Source organism: Ictalurus furcatus, chromosome 7 (assembly GCF_023375685.1).
Source record: "Ictalurus furcatus strain D&B chromosome 7, Billie_1.0, whole genome shotgun sequence".
Taxonomy (NCBI): domain Eukaryota; kingdom Metazoa; phylum Chordata; class Actinopteri; order Siluriformes; family Ictaluridae; genus Ictalurus; species Ictalurus furcatus.
The window spans coordinates 23,270,717-23,289,183 of record NC_071261.1 but is presented as its reverse complement, the minus strand read 5'-3'; the positions used below and the strand labels follow the sequence as shown (position 1 = coordinate 23,289,183).

Below are 18,467 nucleotides of genomic sequence, written 5' to 3'. Positions count from 1 at the left end.
ACATATTTGTAACAAAAAAGACAAATACTGTATATATGCAATACAGTAAAATTTATACTAAACTTTAAAGTAACCTATAAAGCTATAAGCAAGTGTTTTATCACAAAGGTCAAAAAGGTGCAATGAATGCCTTTTTGTCATAGACCAATTTTTTTATCTTTCCAACAATAAGGCACTGCTGATGCTTGACCATAAGTAATCAAGATTATTTGGACAGAAAGTAATGAAAATATGTTTAACTGTGATAAGCAGCTCACCTGGACGTCCAGGGAAACCAGGCTGGCCTGGTGATCCTGTATAACCAGGAAGGCCAGAGGCTCCTCGTGGACCAGGATTCCCAACTGGCATGTCCCTTATTCGGGGTGGGAGAACAATTCCTGGAAGGCCTTTGCTACCAGGTTGACCTGAAAAGAAGAAATACAGTTCAGGAAATGGCACATATTCAAGAGAGTGCTTAACTTCAAAGAAGTACGTGTAAGGTAAAATGATTGGACTGCAATGCCAAAGCTCACATTTAAAAATGAAAAAAAAAATTGTCCTATATATTTCAACAGACCTGCTGAGTTTATTTACTGACCCACAAATCCTTTTGATCCTTTGCTACCATAACTTCCCTGATCTCCAGGGGAGCCTAGACGTCCTGGAGGTCCATTACCTCCAGGGTCTCCTCTCAGTCCTGAAGGAGACAGGTAGAGAAAGGCAATCTTTGGCATATAAAATTAAATTTACTTTCAGACCAAAAAAAATTCCTACTACAGTTCAGTTTAGACTACAGCTAATAGTTCAATATACTGATGGGTAATGTCATAAAGATTTTCCATACAAGCACCTTTGAATCCTGAGTTGCCAGGTGGCCCACGTCCTCCTGAAAATCCAGGTTCGCCACGTATCCCAGGGATTCCAGGTAATCCAGGAAATCCATGATCTCCTCTGTCACCCTGGTCTGTTCCAGGCCCAGCTGGACCACGAGGACCAGGGGAGCCAGGAACACCTATAAAAGAGACATTTTTTAAAACAAGGTCATCATATGGCTGGCTCATAGAAAGATCAGTTAGATAGGGAGCCAGGAAGATAAAACACTTTATCATTGAAGAGGTATTTAAAAAAAATTAGATAACCATTTTGAATCTCATCTCTTTCTGGTCTCTTTGCTCCATGTGCAAAATATTATTTTACTTAACTTGACAGTCATTAAAAAAACAGGCTTACCTTTTTCACCATCTAGTCCAGGTAGACCAGGATCTCCTAGAGGACCAAGAATGCCAGATGCAGTGGATCGTCCTGGAGGACCTGGAGGACCTGGAAACCCTGGCCGTCCAGGGTAACCTAACAAAGAACACAATAATAGGATCACATATTGGGGCAAATACAGTCCTGAAACAGAACAGGTATTTCTGTGTCTAGAAATGTACATTTTAGTAATTTAATGTTTTACATTTCTTGCAGAGATTTAGTTGTTTACTTAATATTATGCACTTAATGTCACAAACTTTTCAAAACCTAGAGAGAAAATAAAAAAGTATTAGTATTAGTAGTAGTAGTAGTGAAGTAATAGTAGTAGAAGTAGTACTGGTTGTGTTGTGGTGGTGATAGTGGGCGCAGTAGTTGAGGTAGTGATATTAATGGGATTGGGCAGGGCTAGAAGTAATGGTAGTAGTAGTAAATGATCTATCTCTGCCTAATTTGTTTGGTTTCATTTGCTTGAGTCATGGGTTGTTATGTTCTTGGTGCCACCTAGCTAAATGACTCATTTTTATGACCGTGTTAGAAAGAGCTGATTAAAATGTTTACTATTTTCTCACCAATATCTCCTCGGGCTCCCTTTACTCCAGGAAATCCTGGTGCTCCGGGCAGTGATGTGCCTCTTTCTCCCTTTAGTCCATTCAATCCTGGGGCTCCAGGCTGACCGCCCTCTACTACACCTGTGGACAGATTTAACTGTATTACTTTAAGTTTCAAGTACATGGTCTACCACAAGGTGGCTGCTGACTGTGTGTGGACTCATTTGAAATGCAGGAAGTATCAATAGCTGTAGATATTCTTACCAGGTATACCCGGTTGACCTTTGGGCCCTGAAAGTCCATTGAGTCCATCTAAACCAGGGGATCCAGATAAACCTATAAGGAAATTAGGAAAAGTGTGTTATTAAACATTCTTTCAAAAATTAGCATTGCGAAGCAGTTGGGTAAAGTTGAAGTAGTTAACATAAAATAAGAAGTTCAGTTGCTAGACCCAGTAACTGAACTGGGAGCTTCTTGAATCTTGCTGCTTATTTTAATAGAAACCTAGCCTGTTTCTGGATGTATAGCTGCCAGCAAAGTTATACATTACTTGCATAAAAACAACATATCTGTAGCAAACATTGCAGACGTTCTGGCTGTAACTGCATAAAAAAATTATGCTCTTTAACTAGACTGACCTTTTACTCCTGCACGACCTGGAGTCCCAGGGAGACCTGATTCACCATTCCGGCCCCTCTGTCCCGGAAAACCATCAAGACCCTTAGTGCCACGTGGCCCAGGTTGACCTGACCAAAGGTACATGAAGTGTAAGACAAGTTAAAAGAAGCATCAGTATAATATAATAACTAATTAAAAGGAGATGTTTCTGCAAAAGGGTTACCTCCTGATCCAGGCCTTCCTGGATCTCCAGGTAATCCTTTCTGCCCAGGATATCCAAAATCTCCTGGCAAACCCTGAGAACCTTGTTCACCAGCAAAGCCTGGGCGACCTGTGCATCAAATACAATCGAAAGGGAAAATACTGACATTGAGGTATTACATAAACAAATCGCTAACAATGACATTTTATATTACAGGATATTATAATAATAATATTGTTAAAGAATGCCTTTCAGTTTCCTATTCACAAATTGTTCATTAGTAATTTTAATTTGGCATAACATTGGTTATAAACATGTTTATTATATTAGGCTAAGTGCTTTTATTCACAAAAACACCAGGGTCTCTTGACATATGTTTGTAAAATGTTATTAATAAAGTACAAAGTCACTTTCATAATCTCCTCTGGCTTAATGTGTTCCCTGTCAGCATCCATTATATGATCAGTAAAATTAAACAGTTAATAATAACAAGCAACTGTTGTAGTATGCTCTTGTAAAAAAAAAAAAAAAAAAAAAAGATAGTAAACTGAAGAAAAGAAAAGCACAAAGCTCACCAGGGAATCCAAAATCTCCTACCAGTCCCCTTCTTCCAGGGGCCCCAGGTGCTCCAGTAGAGTCTCCTTTCTCACCTTTACAGGAAAATGCATGGGATGATCGTTATGTTAAATATAACCAAATACACAGTCAAACACTACAATCTTGAATGGATTGTGTTCTCATGGAGAAATTTATTTATATGGAAAGAAGAACTCACCTTTGCTACCAGGCAATCCTGAAATACCAGGTTGTCCATACAAACCAGGAACTCCATCATCACCCTGCAAACGGGATCAAAATGCATCAAATAAACTGTTCAACCAAAACATAAAAGAATTCTGACATTTCCTGCAGTCAATATTGCATTTCCATGCAGCTGTATTCCCCATTGACTATTTACTTCAATACTATCATTTAGCTGGATTGGCATCACACAGTAAATTGACTTACCCTAGGGCCAGGCATGCCAGGGAAACCAAAAACACCAGGTGCCCCTTTAGGTCCTGCAAATCCTGAAGAACCTGTGCTTCCTTGGAAACCTGGATCACCAGGTGGACCCTTAACAACAACTCCTAACTGCCCAGGAAAGCCTGAACGACCAGGTAAACCTTGGGTTCCCTTATCACCTGTTTAAAGACAATGCCTGTTATATTTCTGGAATGGGATGATGACAGATTGCAATTTCTAAGCAAAACCAAAAAGGAACTGCTGTGTGTAAGATCATGTTCAAGCTCAAGTTTGACTACCACAGTTAAAGAACACTGCAATGTACAATATGCCTCCTATTGTGTATTCTACAGTTTTCTGTTCATGGACAGATGAGAACCAGTGGCCATGGGAGCGTTTCTGTACCTCGTGGTCCTGGAAAACCAGGCAGTCCTGTAGCTCCAGGAGTACCTTGGTCCCCTTTAATAAGGTGCAGTGGAAGGCGTTGAGAGGGAGGACCTGGTTGGCCTGGTTCTCCACGGTCCCCTGGAAAACACACACACACACACACACACACACACACACACACACACACACACACACACATTTGGAATCTATTTTTGCATGGTATACTATACAAATAAGCAACCATAATATATCAGTGACATGTTAACTGGTATGTTTTAAGTTTTTGGTATACCTTTAAAACCAAGAGAGCCCTTTACTCCAGGTTCGCCATCCAATCCTGGGATTCCAGGTTGACCTTTACCCCCTGGCTGTCCAGAGCCTCCAGAACGTCCAGGTGATCCAGGGAATCCAACCAATCCAGAGAATCCCTTCTCCCCTGTAAAACATCCACATCAGTATAGTGAATGTCTGTAATGGCTGGAATGATGAAAGAGTACTGATACTTTCATAAAGATTGGGAAGGAGATGTAAAATGTAATGTGAGATATGAGATGAATTAGCTATCTGGCAATCTGGAAGCATTGTTTGCAAAAACGCTTTTAATTTTGCAAGAAGGCTAAAAATAATAAATCTTGCCAGGGATCCTGTTAGAAATGCCTTAGATTTTTAGCATTTAAAACTTCAAACCTTTTTTTCCCGGCCTTCCTGATTGGCCATTACGTCCTGAAATAGTATCTCCAGGACGTCCTATTTGTCCTTTTGGTCCTGGAATTCCAGGTCGTCCAGAAGAGCCCTTTCTACCCAAGCCTTGACGTCCTGGGTCTCCTATTGTACCCTTGAGTCCTGGAAAACCTTGGAGACCACAAACATGAGGGTCAAACACCACTCAATTCATATTGTATTTGGAATAACAATAGCAAACTCTTTCAGGTTAGTACTGTAATAGAATCATCTGAAACACACTTGAAGATGAAGATGAGCCTACAGTCAGCCAATGAATTGATAGGGCTTACTATTGACATTTTCTTAAAAGGTTCACAACATAATGATCATCTACATGCTTAGAAGTGTGTTTATGTGATATTTCCTACACCTAATAGTAATGTGTCTATGTTATTTAGGAAACCAGAATGTTCCAGTAATTTGTCCTATACAGAAATCACCTTCAACCATCTAGCAATTGTACATTTATATGACATCTAACACTGTGCCCGCAAATCTTTATTGCAAAGGTACATTAGCCACTGACACAGATACACTCAAGCACGTTATTCCATGTGTTCTGTCTGGAGATCACACGCCGCAAAATATGTGTCTTTAAGACCATATATGGAAATCTTCAAGCTGGCAGATTTTAAGTCATTTAAACAAATCTTCACATGAGCTAACCTGACATGTTTTCATAAAGGTTTGTAACCTTCACCCTGAGTGCATTCATAAACCTTTGTCTACCCACTAAACGACACACCCACTTAAAAAGTGCCCAATTGTCTGCAGAAAGACCCTTCTTCATTCATCACCACAGTCATTCATTCAAACATTCACCATATCTCATTCGACATCATCAATAAAATGGTTTCAAATCATTAACTCTTATTTACTGCACATCAGTAATAAATGCTACTAGAATAAACACAAAACGTTAATACAAAGAAACAGTAATAAATATGCACATTTTGAAATATTAGATTATATTAGAGAAAATAATCAGATTCTAGAAATCTCTGTAAATACTCCTTTGCAGTTGGATGAATTTGTTAACATCACACAAGCAGATTAGGGTTATAGCAGTGCAGCAGATGGCTGGAGTCTAGCTAAATTAGTACTGCTTGATGGCATTAGTGCAAATTTTAACACTGGCAACTGCTCATCATGAACAACCATACCGTATATACACCCACATATACACTCATTTAAATGATGGATGAAAACATATACCTCACATGATTTATACCACCCCAAGCTTGATAGATAAATGAAAATACATGGCCAGGACAGCTTGATACAAATAAAGGATTTTATTGTGTAATGGATTATAAATTATGTTAACGTTAATTATTATCACCAAAAAGGATTTGCTGATGGGAAACTGGAATGGTATAGAAAGTGGACAGTATCTTTCTTCACAGCTTAATAAAGCAGCAAAGCACAATCCTTTTCACTAGGTGCTTTGGTTAGGAAGTTCAGATGCTCTAATTTCTGGAGCAAACTAAGAAAATATTTATTAGAAAAGAACTGGTTGTTAGATAAAAATGAGCTCTATAAAGAAGTAGGGGGTTGATATGATAACTTTTCTCACCTTGACAGCCTAGAGAATTGACCCAGCACCAAGAACAGAGGAGCAAGACACCACAAATGGAAGGGACGGGAAGATGGAGATGATTGTTGTGGGGACAGAGCGAGACAAAGAGACAAAGAAGGAGAAGGAGAGGACATTGACAGAATAGAGGGATGAAATGAGATGTATTTGTGAGAAAGAGTCCAGAGGAGGATGCATTGACAAAGAGATGAGCAGTAAGAGGACATTATAATTATTACACCTCCAGCTGTGCTGGAACATAAGTGATTCATAGTTCTTTCTCTCTTACTTTACTTTTCATTAGTTTAGCTTATTTTACATTACTTTACCTTATCCTACATCACCATACTTGTTCTTTTGTAAACTCTCCTTAGTCTGGCTCGGAAAAAAAAACACCATCCCTGCTGCATTTAACCATATGTTTTGGTAGAGTTAACCCTAGAGATGAGTATCTACCACAGTACCAGACAAAGCGCAGTGATGTGCACAAAAATTCAAACAGAGATGCATTCACTAAAATTCTTTATGAGTAGCTTTCTCAGTAGACTGAATTGCTGAAACCTATAATATAGAGCAGCCAATTTTCTCAAAAGATAAGACAAAGCTCCATAGGAACATCAAGGATAACAGATGGGCAATTTAATATTCCAGTGAATAAAAGAATAATCATCTACTTGATCACTTTCTCACCTGCAGGTCCAGGGAATCCAGGATTGCCAGGTGGCCCACGAGGTCCACTTACTTCAGAAGGACTCACACCCCGTGGACCTGGTGGCCCTGGAAGTCCTGGGAAACCATTGGCACCACACTCCCCCTTTACACCTGGGTTACCACTGGATCCATCAAAACCTACAAGTGAAAATTTCATTCATAACTGCAGTACTGAAAACTAAGTAATAGTAGTTCTGAAATGAGGTCATTAAACTTACCACGTCCGCCTGATAATCCAGGAGTGCCTCGTTCGCCCTTGTCTCCAAGCTCTCCTGGTTGTCCTGGAAGTCCGCGTATTCCTGGAGCCACCCCTAAAGCTTCGCCAGGTTCTCCTTTTGCTCCTTGCAACCCAGGACGGCCATTATTTCCAGGAGAACCTGGACGGCCATTTTCTATAGTGCCTGGTAAACCTGGATCTCCTCTTGGTCCAGGGAAGCCTGTAAAATCCATTGTGTTAAAGCAATATAATATAGTTTTGTCACAATGTAATTTCCTTTTGTCATTTAAAAACATTGACAAGCCTTCTTCTTTCCACAACTGACCCTGCCCCACTGTTTTGAAAGTGAGTATGCCTCATGAGTTGCCTTTCAAGCACTACATTTATTGTAAAATGTACAGTAACTTCCTGGCAGCCAACTTGCCAGTAAAATCCTTACATTTACAGTAAATAACTGTAAAACATATTTACCGTGAAGTACTGTTATATCTTACATAGTATATAATAACACATAATGTAATATCCAATTTGCTCATTTGGCTGATGCTTGAAAAATGCAACTTACAATTGAGGCAGGATACAACTGAGCAAAAGGTTAAGGATATTTTCTAAGGACCCAACCATGGCATTTTGGCTGTGCTGGGATTTGAACACTGTAACTCAAAGCCTTAACCACCAAGCCACCAAAACTACCTCAACTAGCGTGCACTGATTCAACCGTCTCCACCACTGAAATTACTCACATTAAACAATGAATTTGAGTTCTTTACAAAACCAAAGTTTTTAGCTGCATATAAAGTTAAACTCAAACAGGGTTTGTATTCGCCTAAAATAGCCACTAAAATAAAGGGCATGACATTAATCTACTAAATTGCAGATTTTTACTATTTTCACCCCTACCAAAAACATTAGATATTCCACTATGCAGTGCATTTTCTGGTATTTTAATGCACTACTTTAACTGCCTAATCTTTTGCAGGAAAACAATAAAACATTATTTCACTGTTAAATAAATACTTTAAATGTATAATATATTTTAGTGTGAGGTGCTCTACTCTGGCTAGGAGCAGAGCTAATTTCTCAGTTAGAAAGCTTAAAGTATAAGTCTATATACACTTTGAAAATGGCCAAACTGCACATTTAATTTATGATTACCATTTGTTACCAGTTGAAAGTTTGTAAATTTAAAAAAATTCTGTTCCATCTGCTGTGGGAATAATGATGCATCGGTGTTTTGGCCTGAAGAGGGTTGATATGTATTAAACAGTCCTTTTCATGTCATATCTTCTAAATGTTGACTAGGATCATACCTTGTGGTCCGGGTTGACCTCCACTGCCTGGATCTCCTCTCTGACCTTTTGACCCATCAGCACCTGGTTTTCCATTTAGTCCTGGTGGACCTGGTTCTCCTTTTGGGCCTAACCACACACACATTTACTTATAATAACTGGGTCTGGTAGCGCCTACTTACAGGACAATCCTCATCTTTTTTCTTCATCTTTTTGATCAATTGCAAATAACGATGGAAAGAATTACCTGGCACTCCAGGCAGTCCGGGGAAACCTGGATTACCAGGTTCTCCTGGAATTATGCAGGGCAGTGACAGTCCTGTGGAGATTCATATGATCATCAGTTACATGCTCAAATCATCAACATGGGGCACCAACTGTTTCTAAAGCAACTTTTTAAAACAGCACTGTAACCAACTTTTAACTTTAGACAAGGCAAAGAAAAGGAAATTTACAAGGAAATCATTTGTAAATCCACATCAAGAACAAAGTTCTGACAGGATATGAAAATATTCAGTCAAGTTAAAGTTATTTTAACTTATTTTTAAATTTGCTATGGTTTAATGTAATTTAGTATTATTAAAAATTATTGTGATAAATATTTTAAACACTGTTATAAACTTGCCTGAGAAAAAAAGAAAAACAGAATAATCTTTAGACCAGCTTAAATAAAACCCATCACTTACTGTATACACACATACACATAATTATGGGAGGTTTTTGGCAAAAGATTAAATTATTCCTGATTAAACAAAAAAAAAAAACAACATTTTAAATCTTTGGTAACACTTTCTTGTGTTATAATGTTTGCTGAGATAATTCTCTGCTGATATCTCTCTAATATTTGAACTGATATTTATTCAACAATTTCTGAATACATCAGCTTTTATTACTAACTCTGTATGGCCATGGCAATAAATTAAATAATTAAATTTTAAACATCTATTTTAGTGAAATCATGTGGGATACTAAGATACCTGCCAATCTTATTATATCCCCTGCAGTGTACAGCATAACAGGTTGATCACATGCACCAGGCTTTGTTAGCTGATTAGGCAATAAGAGCTAATGCATTGTCATTGTGTGAACTTGTTGTATGCACCGGCATAAGCTGAAGACACAAAGCATTGAGGGCAGAGCAAACATAGTCAAGTCAAGTGTAGCAGGCAGAGAAAACCAACAGTGTCGTCCATGCTCTGTGATACTCTGTCTTTTCCTTTTCTTTACCCCACCCGCTGTATATCCTGTCCACTGGCTGTGGCTCCAGCTTACTCCAGAATGTCCAACAGGTGCCCCTACTGCTCCACTGGACACCACACCAAGAAAGGGAAAGAGCTGATTGGAGTAGACACCTTAAGCATGCTTTAAAGTAAGTGATGCCAGTGAAGGCCAGGCTTGAGATGTCTGGTCCAGTCAGCCTGAACAACTTTCTACTACAACTACAGCTCTGGACACCTCACCTCCCTTTGTGAAAGAGGCTTCATTAAGCCCCGCCTGCCCACAGCTGTCACCTAGTCAGACAACATGCAAGGGTAAGAGAAATAGCAAGAGATGTGGTCAGTTAATCACTCCATCAATCACTTCACTCAGGGAGCATCATCAAATCATTTTAAGGCATAAGCATGAAGAAGATTATATCATTAGCAAGGAATAAGAAAAAAAGATTATCCAAGTAAACCAGGCATGTTCTGTTAAAGCATAGCAAAGTCACATTTCTGCACAGTTCCAATTCAGAGAGAGATTGAGTGTGAGGGAATTTTAGTTGAAATTTAATGTTAATTTTCTTGATGCTAGTTCACCCAAACTCTCAATGGCTCAACCATCAAGTAGGAAAATATATTAGCATAAGCAGAATGAGAAAAGAAATCTGCACATATGCATGTACAAGGACACAGAAACACATACAATTAAAGAAGATGCTAATTATTATTTACCCCCATTCCCCTCCACCCCAGTCATTTTTAACAGTCATTTTTTTTGGTGCCTAATTGATTTGGATTGATCTGTAAAGCAGCACAGAATTTGCTAAGACAAAAAATGCTTTTTTTATTTGAATGGAAAAAGACATCAACCAAGAGGAATGAGTAAAAACAAAATAACAGTCATCTCCACTCTTTTTATTTATACATTTTTCAAAGCACTTCATTAGACTTCTTAATAATTCTGTTAATTCTTCTTAACACTTACTTTTCCAGGCTTTTGCAGCCCCTGTCCCAACTTTTTTGACACGTGTTGCAGCCATCAAATTCAAAATTACCTTATTTTTTCCTTAAAATGGCACATTTCCTCAGTTTAAACATTTGATATGTTTTCTATGTTGTATTATGAATAACATATGGGTTTATGAGATTCGGAAATCATTGCATTCTGTTTTTATTTACATTTTACACAGTGTCCCAACTTTTTTGGAATTGGGGTTATAAATTTATTTTGAAATGTTGATATTATTATTAAAATTATAATAAAAATTTTGATATTTTTACTTTTACTTATTTTTAATCTGTGTAAGATTTATGGAGGTAATGTTTTTTATTTAATTAGAGAGTAGGCTTCTATTTTAGGAGAGAAGTATATAGCGAATTACAAGAGATTATGTATCAAGAGATAGTTTTTCTGTTCTCTTCTCCACTTCCTGGTGAATTGTATAAAGTCGTATTTGAGTGAGAGTTTCATTATTTAGTGTGTGGACAAACAGAATCTGTTTATGAAAAAAACACAGAGACCTTCGTTATGTACACATGGACATGCATGTGCATATTTATACATGTATACATATGTATATGAATTTATCCCATGTATACATATAGTATACTTTGTATCTGTATCAACATTCACAAAGATACAAAGACATGCGTTTTCTGTTCACTATGTAGGCAAATCCATCCATCCGGTTTATTTAGAACTTACCTAGTGGTCCTGGAGGTCCAGATATCCCTGGAAGCCCACTGATACCAGGGTCGCCTGGAAATCCTCTAACACCAGCGCTGCCTGGGTAGCCAATTCCAGGGTCACCGGGTGCACCAGGGCGACCCTTCAAACCAGGAGATCCAGGATAACCTCTGTCTCCAATCACCCCAAAACCAGCATCTCCCTACAGGGAGAAAAACACAGAAAGTAAAGACACAACTTTTGTGTCTAACTGGCAAGAAGAGCTGTTTGGATACTTGACTGATCACTACACTATCCACTTACCGGTGGTCCTGGTGCACCAGGAAAACCAGCGGCTCCATTTCTTCCAGGTTGGCCGATGCCACCTGTAGGACCAGCAGGCCCTTGCTGACCAATGTCACCCTTCTGTCCTCGTCTAGCAGCATAATAAGGGTTTCCTTTCTCTCCTTTAATCCCAGTAAAGCCACGCTCTCCAGGACGACCCTTAAAATAAGCACAATGTTAGGCGCAACATTAGGCATGAATGGTAGCAATTCTAAAGAGCAGTTCACATTTGCAGCACCCTTTTTCTAACTTGACTTTGATTCATGCCTTATGATATTCTACCAAATTCAATAGCCATTATTGGTTCATGTCACTTACACTTGGCCCTTGTGGTCCATAGAGTCCTGGAGGTCCTGGGTCACCAACCTCTCCTTTCCGCCCACTGAGCCCCGCAAAACCAGGGAGCCCTTGAAATCCTTGAGGGCCCTCTCTGCCAGAGATGTCTTCACCAAAGCAATCACAAAGTCCAACTTCACCTACAAAAAAAAGTGACAACCTACAATTTAACCCATGTAAATATGTATATCCAGGACATTAGACTCAATCCAAGTTCTTTTCCAAGCATGTCTGTGGACTTGTTAAGTACAAGATTCCTTACCTTTGGCTCCTTTAAAACCTTTAGCTCCCAGTTGACCTCTGCTGCCTTTTACACCTGGTGTTCCAGTCTTGTCCCCAGGAATCAGAGCTGACCAGTGGCAAGGCAACATTTGTTGATTTGGCAAAATAAAAAATTATCCCATGTGTTAAACTTTGTCATAATCATGATGTCTTTTGAAATTTTATTAAGTTCAGAGGTCAAATGTCTGTATAGAACCCAAATGTTCATTTTTTTTCAATTATATGTTGGAAATGTTAGTTAGCAACACCATAGTTGTAAGGTATATACATAAAGCAAGATTTATGTAGACCTATCCAATGAAAGTATCTCTTTCCATTGACTCAGAGATGGAAGTCTGTATGTCTTAAAACATATCAAGCCATGCTTTAACAAAGGTGTCCTACCTATTTCAGTTTCCATGCATGAGGTAGACACTCAATGAAGCATGTTTTGTGAATAAGAATATAGATTGTTTATGAGATCATCTGTATATTTATGGTTGATCATCTATATACTTTTTGGTCATAATGAGAAACAATGTTTTACTGGGCAGTTTTTTTTGCATTATTAATATGCAACATGACCACTAAAAACAGACTACCTTGTATTATTTGACCTTTAGTCACCACAAAGCATGGGCCAACCATTTCATCTTTACCAACAGGGGAAAAAAACAATCAGTGTGTGTAATATTAATGTCACTTTGACACCTAAAATTCTTCATAGCAATGTCCACCCATGCTTGTGGATCTAAATCTAAAATAACACAACTGATCTGAAAATTTATAGAATGCCATAATTCATATTTAGCAAGTAAATTATGAAATATGTATGACATATTTAATTTAATAATTGCATTATTTATTTAGATATCCTCCATCCCTAAAATATAGCTAAACACATTAAAATTAGACACATTAGACTTTATAGCTGACATAAACACATAAAGTTTGCCTAGTGCTGCTTAAAAACTCTACTTCAAAAACGGGAAAAGGAAATCTATCAGTCAAAAAAAAATCTTACTTGTTTCAGTTATGCCTCGAGGTCCAGGTGGACCTGGAGGTCCAGGTAACCCTCTGTCTCCAGGCAAACCGACAGGGCTGAAGCTTGGTTGACCTGCGTCTCCCTTCTCTCCCTTAGGTCCACTAATACCAGGGAAGCCAGGAAAGCCTGGAGTACCTGAAGGAAGACATAAATTTACAGTAAGTTATACTGCATGAAAATAAAAGATATGTGATAATGTCTACATGTGACTGGACCTCCATGTTTAGTTTAATTGTGATATCTCTGTACATGGCATTATATCACTGTCACCTGTTTGGAAGGATGAAGATCCAGGGTCACCTGGAGGTCCAGGACGTCCTGGTAAACCTGCATCTCCAGTTGGGCCTGGAAGGCCATCAAAACCAGGATCACCTAGAGGACCTGTACATGAATTCAGAAGAGGTGCCTTATTAACAAGTTTTACTGCATCTAAACATTAATGCATGAATAGAAGTGCTAGCGAGAAATAGCAGTTACCTTGTACAAATGATTCTTGTTCACCAATAAAGATAGTTGGCCCTGGTGGCCCTGATTCTCCCCTGTAACCCTACAAAGAAATGACCAAGGGACAGTATTTAACCTCAACATGCCACACTTATGTAGATTCTGCACTTTGCTGTACAGAAATGTTGTATTCATTCTTACATTGTTCATTCAAACATTATGAACTGCACAGTTTAAAACAACCCAAAATTGTCCTTCCCAAAAGAAAGACTTTTGTGGGTCTTTGGTTCATTTTGCCTGAAGTCATGAAAAAACCTCCTTCTCTTCTCTTTTCCTCTTTTTAATCACTTTAAAATTTGTAGGTTTTATCTTTCTCTAACCTCAACTACACCTTACTTCATACTCACTTTAGGGCCTGGAGCTCCTGATAATCCAAAGAGACCAGGGCTCCCACGATACCCCTATGATAAAAATAGCAATGATTATTTTCCACTGGTGAAGTATCAATTGCACAGTTGAAGTGTAGGCATTGCTAAGTCTTACCTTTAGGCCATCTTCTCCCAGCGGTCCATTAAAACCAGGAGGACCCTACAAAATGAAATAATTAAGCTGACAGTAAACACTCAACCAACTGTGCATTTACCTATCATTCAAGATATCAGACATTATCAGTTAAGAAAATACTTTATTACCTAGAGACACTAGAACGAAACTTACCCTCGCACCAGGTAATCCAAGAATTCCCTTCTCTCCACGTTCCCCTTTGTAGCCATATGGGCCCTGGAAATGGGGAGAATGAGAATTTTGGTGTATAGGATGTGGCATGCTGTCATTAGTGCCAAACCTTCTTTTCAAACAAGCCACTGAGCTTCCCATATATGTGCAAAATTTATAGAACAGTAAATAAAAGTTACATAATATACTGTACTGTATGTATATTATTGACCATTTCCTGTTACACATAAGTTGTAAATCACTGTAATCTTAAATTGCAATGATAAACAAGCAAGACATCTTAGCCAGAAGAGATCACAGAGTTTAAATAAAGAAAATATGGACTGTAATCGGTTACTTACTCGGGGTCCTTGTGGTCCTGTAGCACCAGGAGGGCCAATATCACCCTGATCAACAGACAGAGAGACAAAGTAGTGAGAAGGGACAAGGGTGTAAGGGTGTGAATAAAGTGATCAGCCCATATGCCAAAATACAAAAAAATACAAGTATTCTGAGAACTATTACACTATTTACTAAAAAGTGTTTTAAATATATAATTTTTTAAATAGCTAAACTATTCAGCTGGAAAGAATTGAAATATACTAGAGTGCACTTTGTAAAATAAACATGTAAGATGATTAATATCCCCACAAAATCTTCAAAAAAAAAAACCCATCATAACTGATAAAACTGTTAATCCTATTGCTAATGATAGAACAGAAACAAATACGATAACATCTTTAACATGAACATCAGTAATTAGTGGGTGAAGTGGGCTAGTGTTAAAGCCTCGGAGGGGTTTAGTGTAATGAGTGATAGGGAAAACGTATGCAGAAGTAGACGGGACTGTTGGAAGAGGGTGTTCCCTGGCTCCATCACATCCTTGGCCACTTGATCTGTCTGAGCAGCGTCATCGCATAAACCTGAGTTCCTTTATCTCCTTTTGGAACTCCAACAAACTCCACAACTCCATTTACCAGTGGGCCTGAGTCGCAGGGCAGGCCCACGTCTCCCTGGATGCGGTAACCAAGGAAGAGAGAGTTTTTATACAGGACAGGATGGAAGGATGGCTGGATGTATGCGGAGACGACGGGGCGAGTTGGTTTTGTGGTGAGGGTTTTAGGGGTGTCGGTATGATGTAGAGTTTTAAAAGCTGTGACCCTTCGCGGGGTGGGGGGAGGCCAGGCTGAGATGGAGTTCCACGAAGACAAGGAGAGTAACCAAGGCTTGGATTGATGAACTGTATTTCTTAAATACTTTGTGTTATGTTAACGTTAATCTATAGCCAATAATTGATCAGTAGCTCAGTGGCCGAGGATTCAGTTGTAGCTCTGGCCATCTTTTCTCCATAACGTATCACTCTCACCCTGGCAGAGCCCCTCCCTGGGCTGGCATCACTATCCCGTGTGTGTTACCTTCTCTCCTTTGCTGATTGTGCTTATAGCTGGTGATCCTAACAGAGCAGCTGGAGCACCCCTGAGTCCCGGCAGACCCGCATCGCCCTGAGACCCACAACAAACACAGAGCACACATTAGAGCCAGAGAGTGTGTGAAGGAGAGGGTGAAGAGAGAGAAACGGAAAGAATGCAACAAGCTGAGGAAGAGAAAGTGTGACTGCAAAGACTTTGTTGGCTAAATAGCTCTCTCTCTGTATCTTTTCCAATGGGTGATGAACATGCACCTTCAGATGCGTCACGCGTGTATATAATAATGCTGGCTTGTTGTGTTTAGAGGTGAATTGTAATATTTGCCGCTGCAGCACATACTGATAGGGAATGAATGAGGAATGAATAGAAAAATGTGGTGTTTGATGCCGTCATGTAGGGTATTAAAGAGAGAACGTAACTGCAAATATCAAACCAAAATGACTTGGGTATTTCATAGTGTCTGTCTTCAAGTCCAAGTCAAGTCAAGTCAAGTCAGTTGTTCATGAGTCCAAGTCAAGTCACAAGTCATTTGTTTTGTGACTTAAGTGTGACTTGAGTCCAAGTCGCAGACTTGAGTTTCCATCTCTGTATGAGGAAACATAATTTATATAAGAGACTGGCAAATAAAATAAAGGTGGATTAGTGTACGGTGGGAGAGGTTCAGGGAGGAAAATGGCTCCATTCCAGCATGCAAGAGATTTAATGAGTAACATAATGTTGTCTTAGCTTAACTAAATTAAAAAAAAGTTACATGAGGAAAGTTACATGAGGAATGAATGCTAATGTTGTCTCTTAGCGTGACATTGACTTTCTTCACTTTCATACTCTTATTGGCACTAATTATCCCTTAACCCTTAATGCTTGGCACTTGGGTCAATATTAACCCAACATACAACATATAACACACATCGATTGCCATGACAGTGTAAAACTTATAAAATATTTGACTAACCATAAAATATAGACAAATAATGTTTTTTTATACTTAGATTTTTTTGTCACTAGGTGCTGTCAAACAGATTTAGCTAATTATTACATGGGTTTTGCAACTAATTCAGCGTCATTGTTTTGTCAGTGACCTGAGAAATCAGAAATAATTTTCACAATAATTTTGGAGTATGAGGAATATCAGCTTGCTGAAGGTAGAGGTGATAAACAGATCACAAGTAACTAACAACCAAAGATATTTAGGGGTTAAGTACACAGATCAAATACCAAATGGACATAAACACACCTGACCAACTAATGTTTTCTTCAGGTGATGACATGAAAAAGCTGACTTGGGAGCTCAGTTATAACTAAAACTACCTAACTAAACTGCCTGCTGAACTCATTTGTCAAATCAGGCCACCCGGTATATGTGAAATGCTTACCTCTATTTTCAACACACATTACACAGATCTACAGTGCCCCACAATAATATTGGCACCCTTGGTAAATATGAGCAGAGTATATTTGTGAATTCTGTGAACAAGAGATCAAAAGATTAAACAATAAAGACAATTTTTTAAGGCTTTCTTTACTCATATTTACCAAGGGTGACAATATTAGTGGAGGGCAATTTAGTGGGCAGCTGTGGCTCAGGTGGGTTGTCCACTAATCGTAGGGTTGGTTGTTCGATTCCCGGCCCACATGACTCTACATGCCGAAGTGTCCTTGGGCAAGACACTGAACCTCAAGTTGCTCCCGATGGCAAGCTAGCGCCTTGCATGGCAACTCTGCTACCACTGGTGTGTTAGTGTGTGTGTGAATGGGTGAATGAGACATAGTGTAAAGCGCCATATAAGTGCGCCATTTACCATTTACATATCTATATATAGTATATATTGTCGTATACAGATTACTGAGGAACATTTAGTATTTAATATTTAGTTTATGAAATACAGAAATACTGTGGTTTTACATGGGATTAGAGAATGAATTGACATGGAGAAATTGAAATACCTTCTCTCCTTTCTCTCCTTCATAACCCTGACCACGGTGTCCCTATAAAATAAAGCAGAAATGTTGACAATTCAGTAGATCAAACTCTTTTAGAGGCCACATCCTTTCCACAATCTAACATCCATGAAACAGTAGAGAGAGAGTAGCATTAATTACAAATAAAATGCAATCCTGTGTTATCTTTTTACTTTGTTCATAGTATGTATCAGAAATGTTCTGCAGTATTTAAATATGTTGCCTGCTACTTACAGCATCTCAAAGCACCTGAATTTATGCAAACGCTTCTTGAGAAGCTACTCAGACAAGGTAAAACTATGAGAATGCCGAACACTATCCAATCAAATGTCAAGACCCTGATGTCTGTAATTTAATATAAAATTAGTTTTCTGTAATTTAGATAAGATTTATCATCATAAATTTCATCTTCACCTACATCAACTTTAAAATGCTGCAGTACATGCCAGATTGCAACTTACAATTAGCCCAGGAGGACCTGGAGGACCAGGACGTCCCTAAAGAGAGAAAAATAAAAGGATGTGTTGGTAGATATTATTACATGGGACCTCCATTTTTT

The 18,467-nt window shown here is 38.7% G+C and overlaps 1 protein-coding gene across 1 annotated transcript in view; it reads right to left on the bottom strand.

Annotated features, from left to right (window-relative positions):
* col4a6 (collagen, type IV, alpha 6) overlaps positions 1-18,467 on the bottom strand; it is an 83,393-nt gene that overhangs the window by 4,440 nt on the left and 60,486 nt on the right. The window contains exons 11-42 of the mRNA XM_053629318.1: positions 18,370-18,405; positions 17,894-17,935; positions 15,938-16,024; positions 14,885-14,929; positions 14,526-14,588; positions 14,352-14,396; positions 14,216-14,269; positions 13,842-13,911; positions 13,635-13,745; positions 13,344-13,499; positions 12,321-12,407; positions 12,041-12,198; positions 11,702-11,881; positions 11,417-11,600; positions 8,757-8,828; positions 8,531-8,638; positions 7,222-7,440; positions 6,983-7,141; positions 4,681-4,845; positions 4,286-4,429; positions 4,012-4,131; positions 3,610-3,785; positions 3,377-3,440; positions 3,177-3,251; positions 2,623-2,730; positions 2,420-2,527; positions 2,046-2,117; positions 1,803-1,922; positions 1,210-1,326; positions 830-991; positions 578-676; positions 258-404 (exon numbers count right to left, since the gene is read on the bottom strand). Coding sequence (XP_053485293.1) covers positions 258-404; positions 578-676; positions 830-991; positions 1,210-1,326; positions 1,803-1,922; positions 2,046-2,117; positions 2,420-2,527; positions 2,623-2,730; positions 3,177-3,251; positions 3,377-3,440; positions 3,610-3,785; positions 4,012-4,131; positions 4,286-4,429; positions 4,681-4,845; positions 6,983-7,141; positions 7,222-7,440; positions 8,531-8,638; positions 8,757-8,828; positions 11,417-11,600; positions 11,702-11,881; positions 12,041-12,198; positions 12,321-12,407; positions 13,344-13,499; positions 13,635-13,745; positions 13,842-13,911; positions 14,216-14,269; positions 14,352-14,396; positions 14,526-14,588; positions 14,885-14,929; positions 15,938-16,024; positions 17,894-17,935; positions 18,370-18,405 — 3,553 coding nt within the window. The remainder of the gene's footprint in view (positions 1-257; positions 405-577; positions 677-829; positions 992-1,209; positions 1,327-1,802; positions 1,923-2,045; positions 2,118-2,419; positions 2,528-2,622; positions 2,731-3,176; positions 3,252-3,376; positions 3,441-3,609; positions 3,786-4,011; positions 4,132-4,285; positions 4,430-4,680; positions 4,846-6,982; positions 7,142-7,221; positions 7,441-8,530; positions 8,639-8,756; positions 8,829-11,416; positions 11,601-11,701; positions 11,882-12,040; positions 12,199-12,320; positions 12,408-13,343; positions 13,500-13,634; positions 13,746-13,841; positions 13,912-14,215; positions 14,270-14,351; positions 14,397-14,525; positions 14,589-14,884; positions 14,930-15,937; positions 16,025-17,893; positions 17,936-18,369; positions 18,406-18,467) is intronic.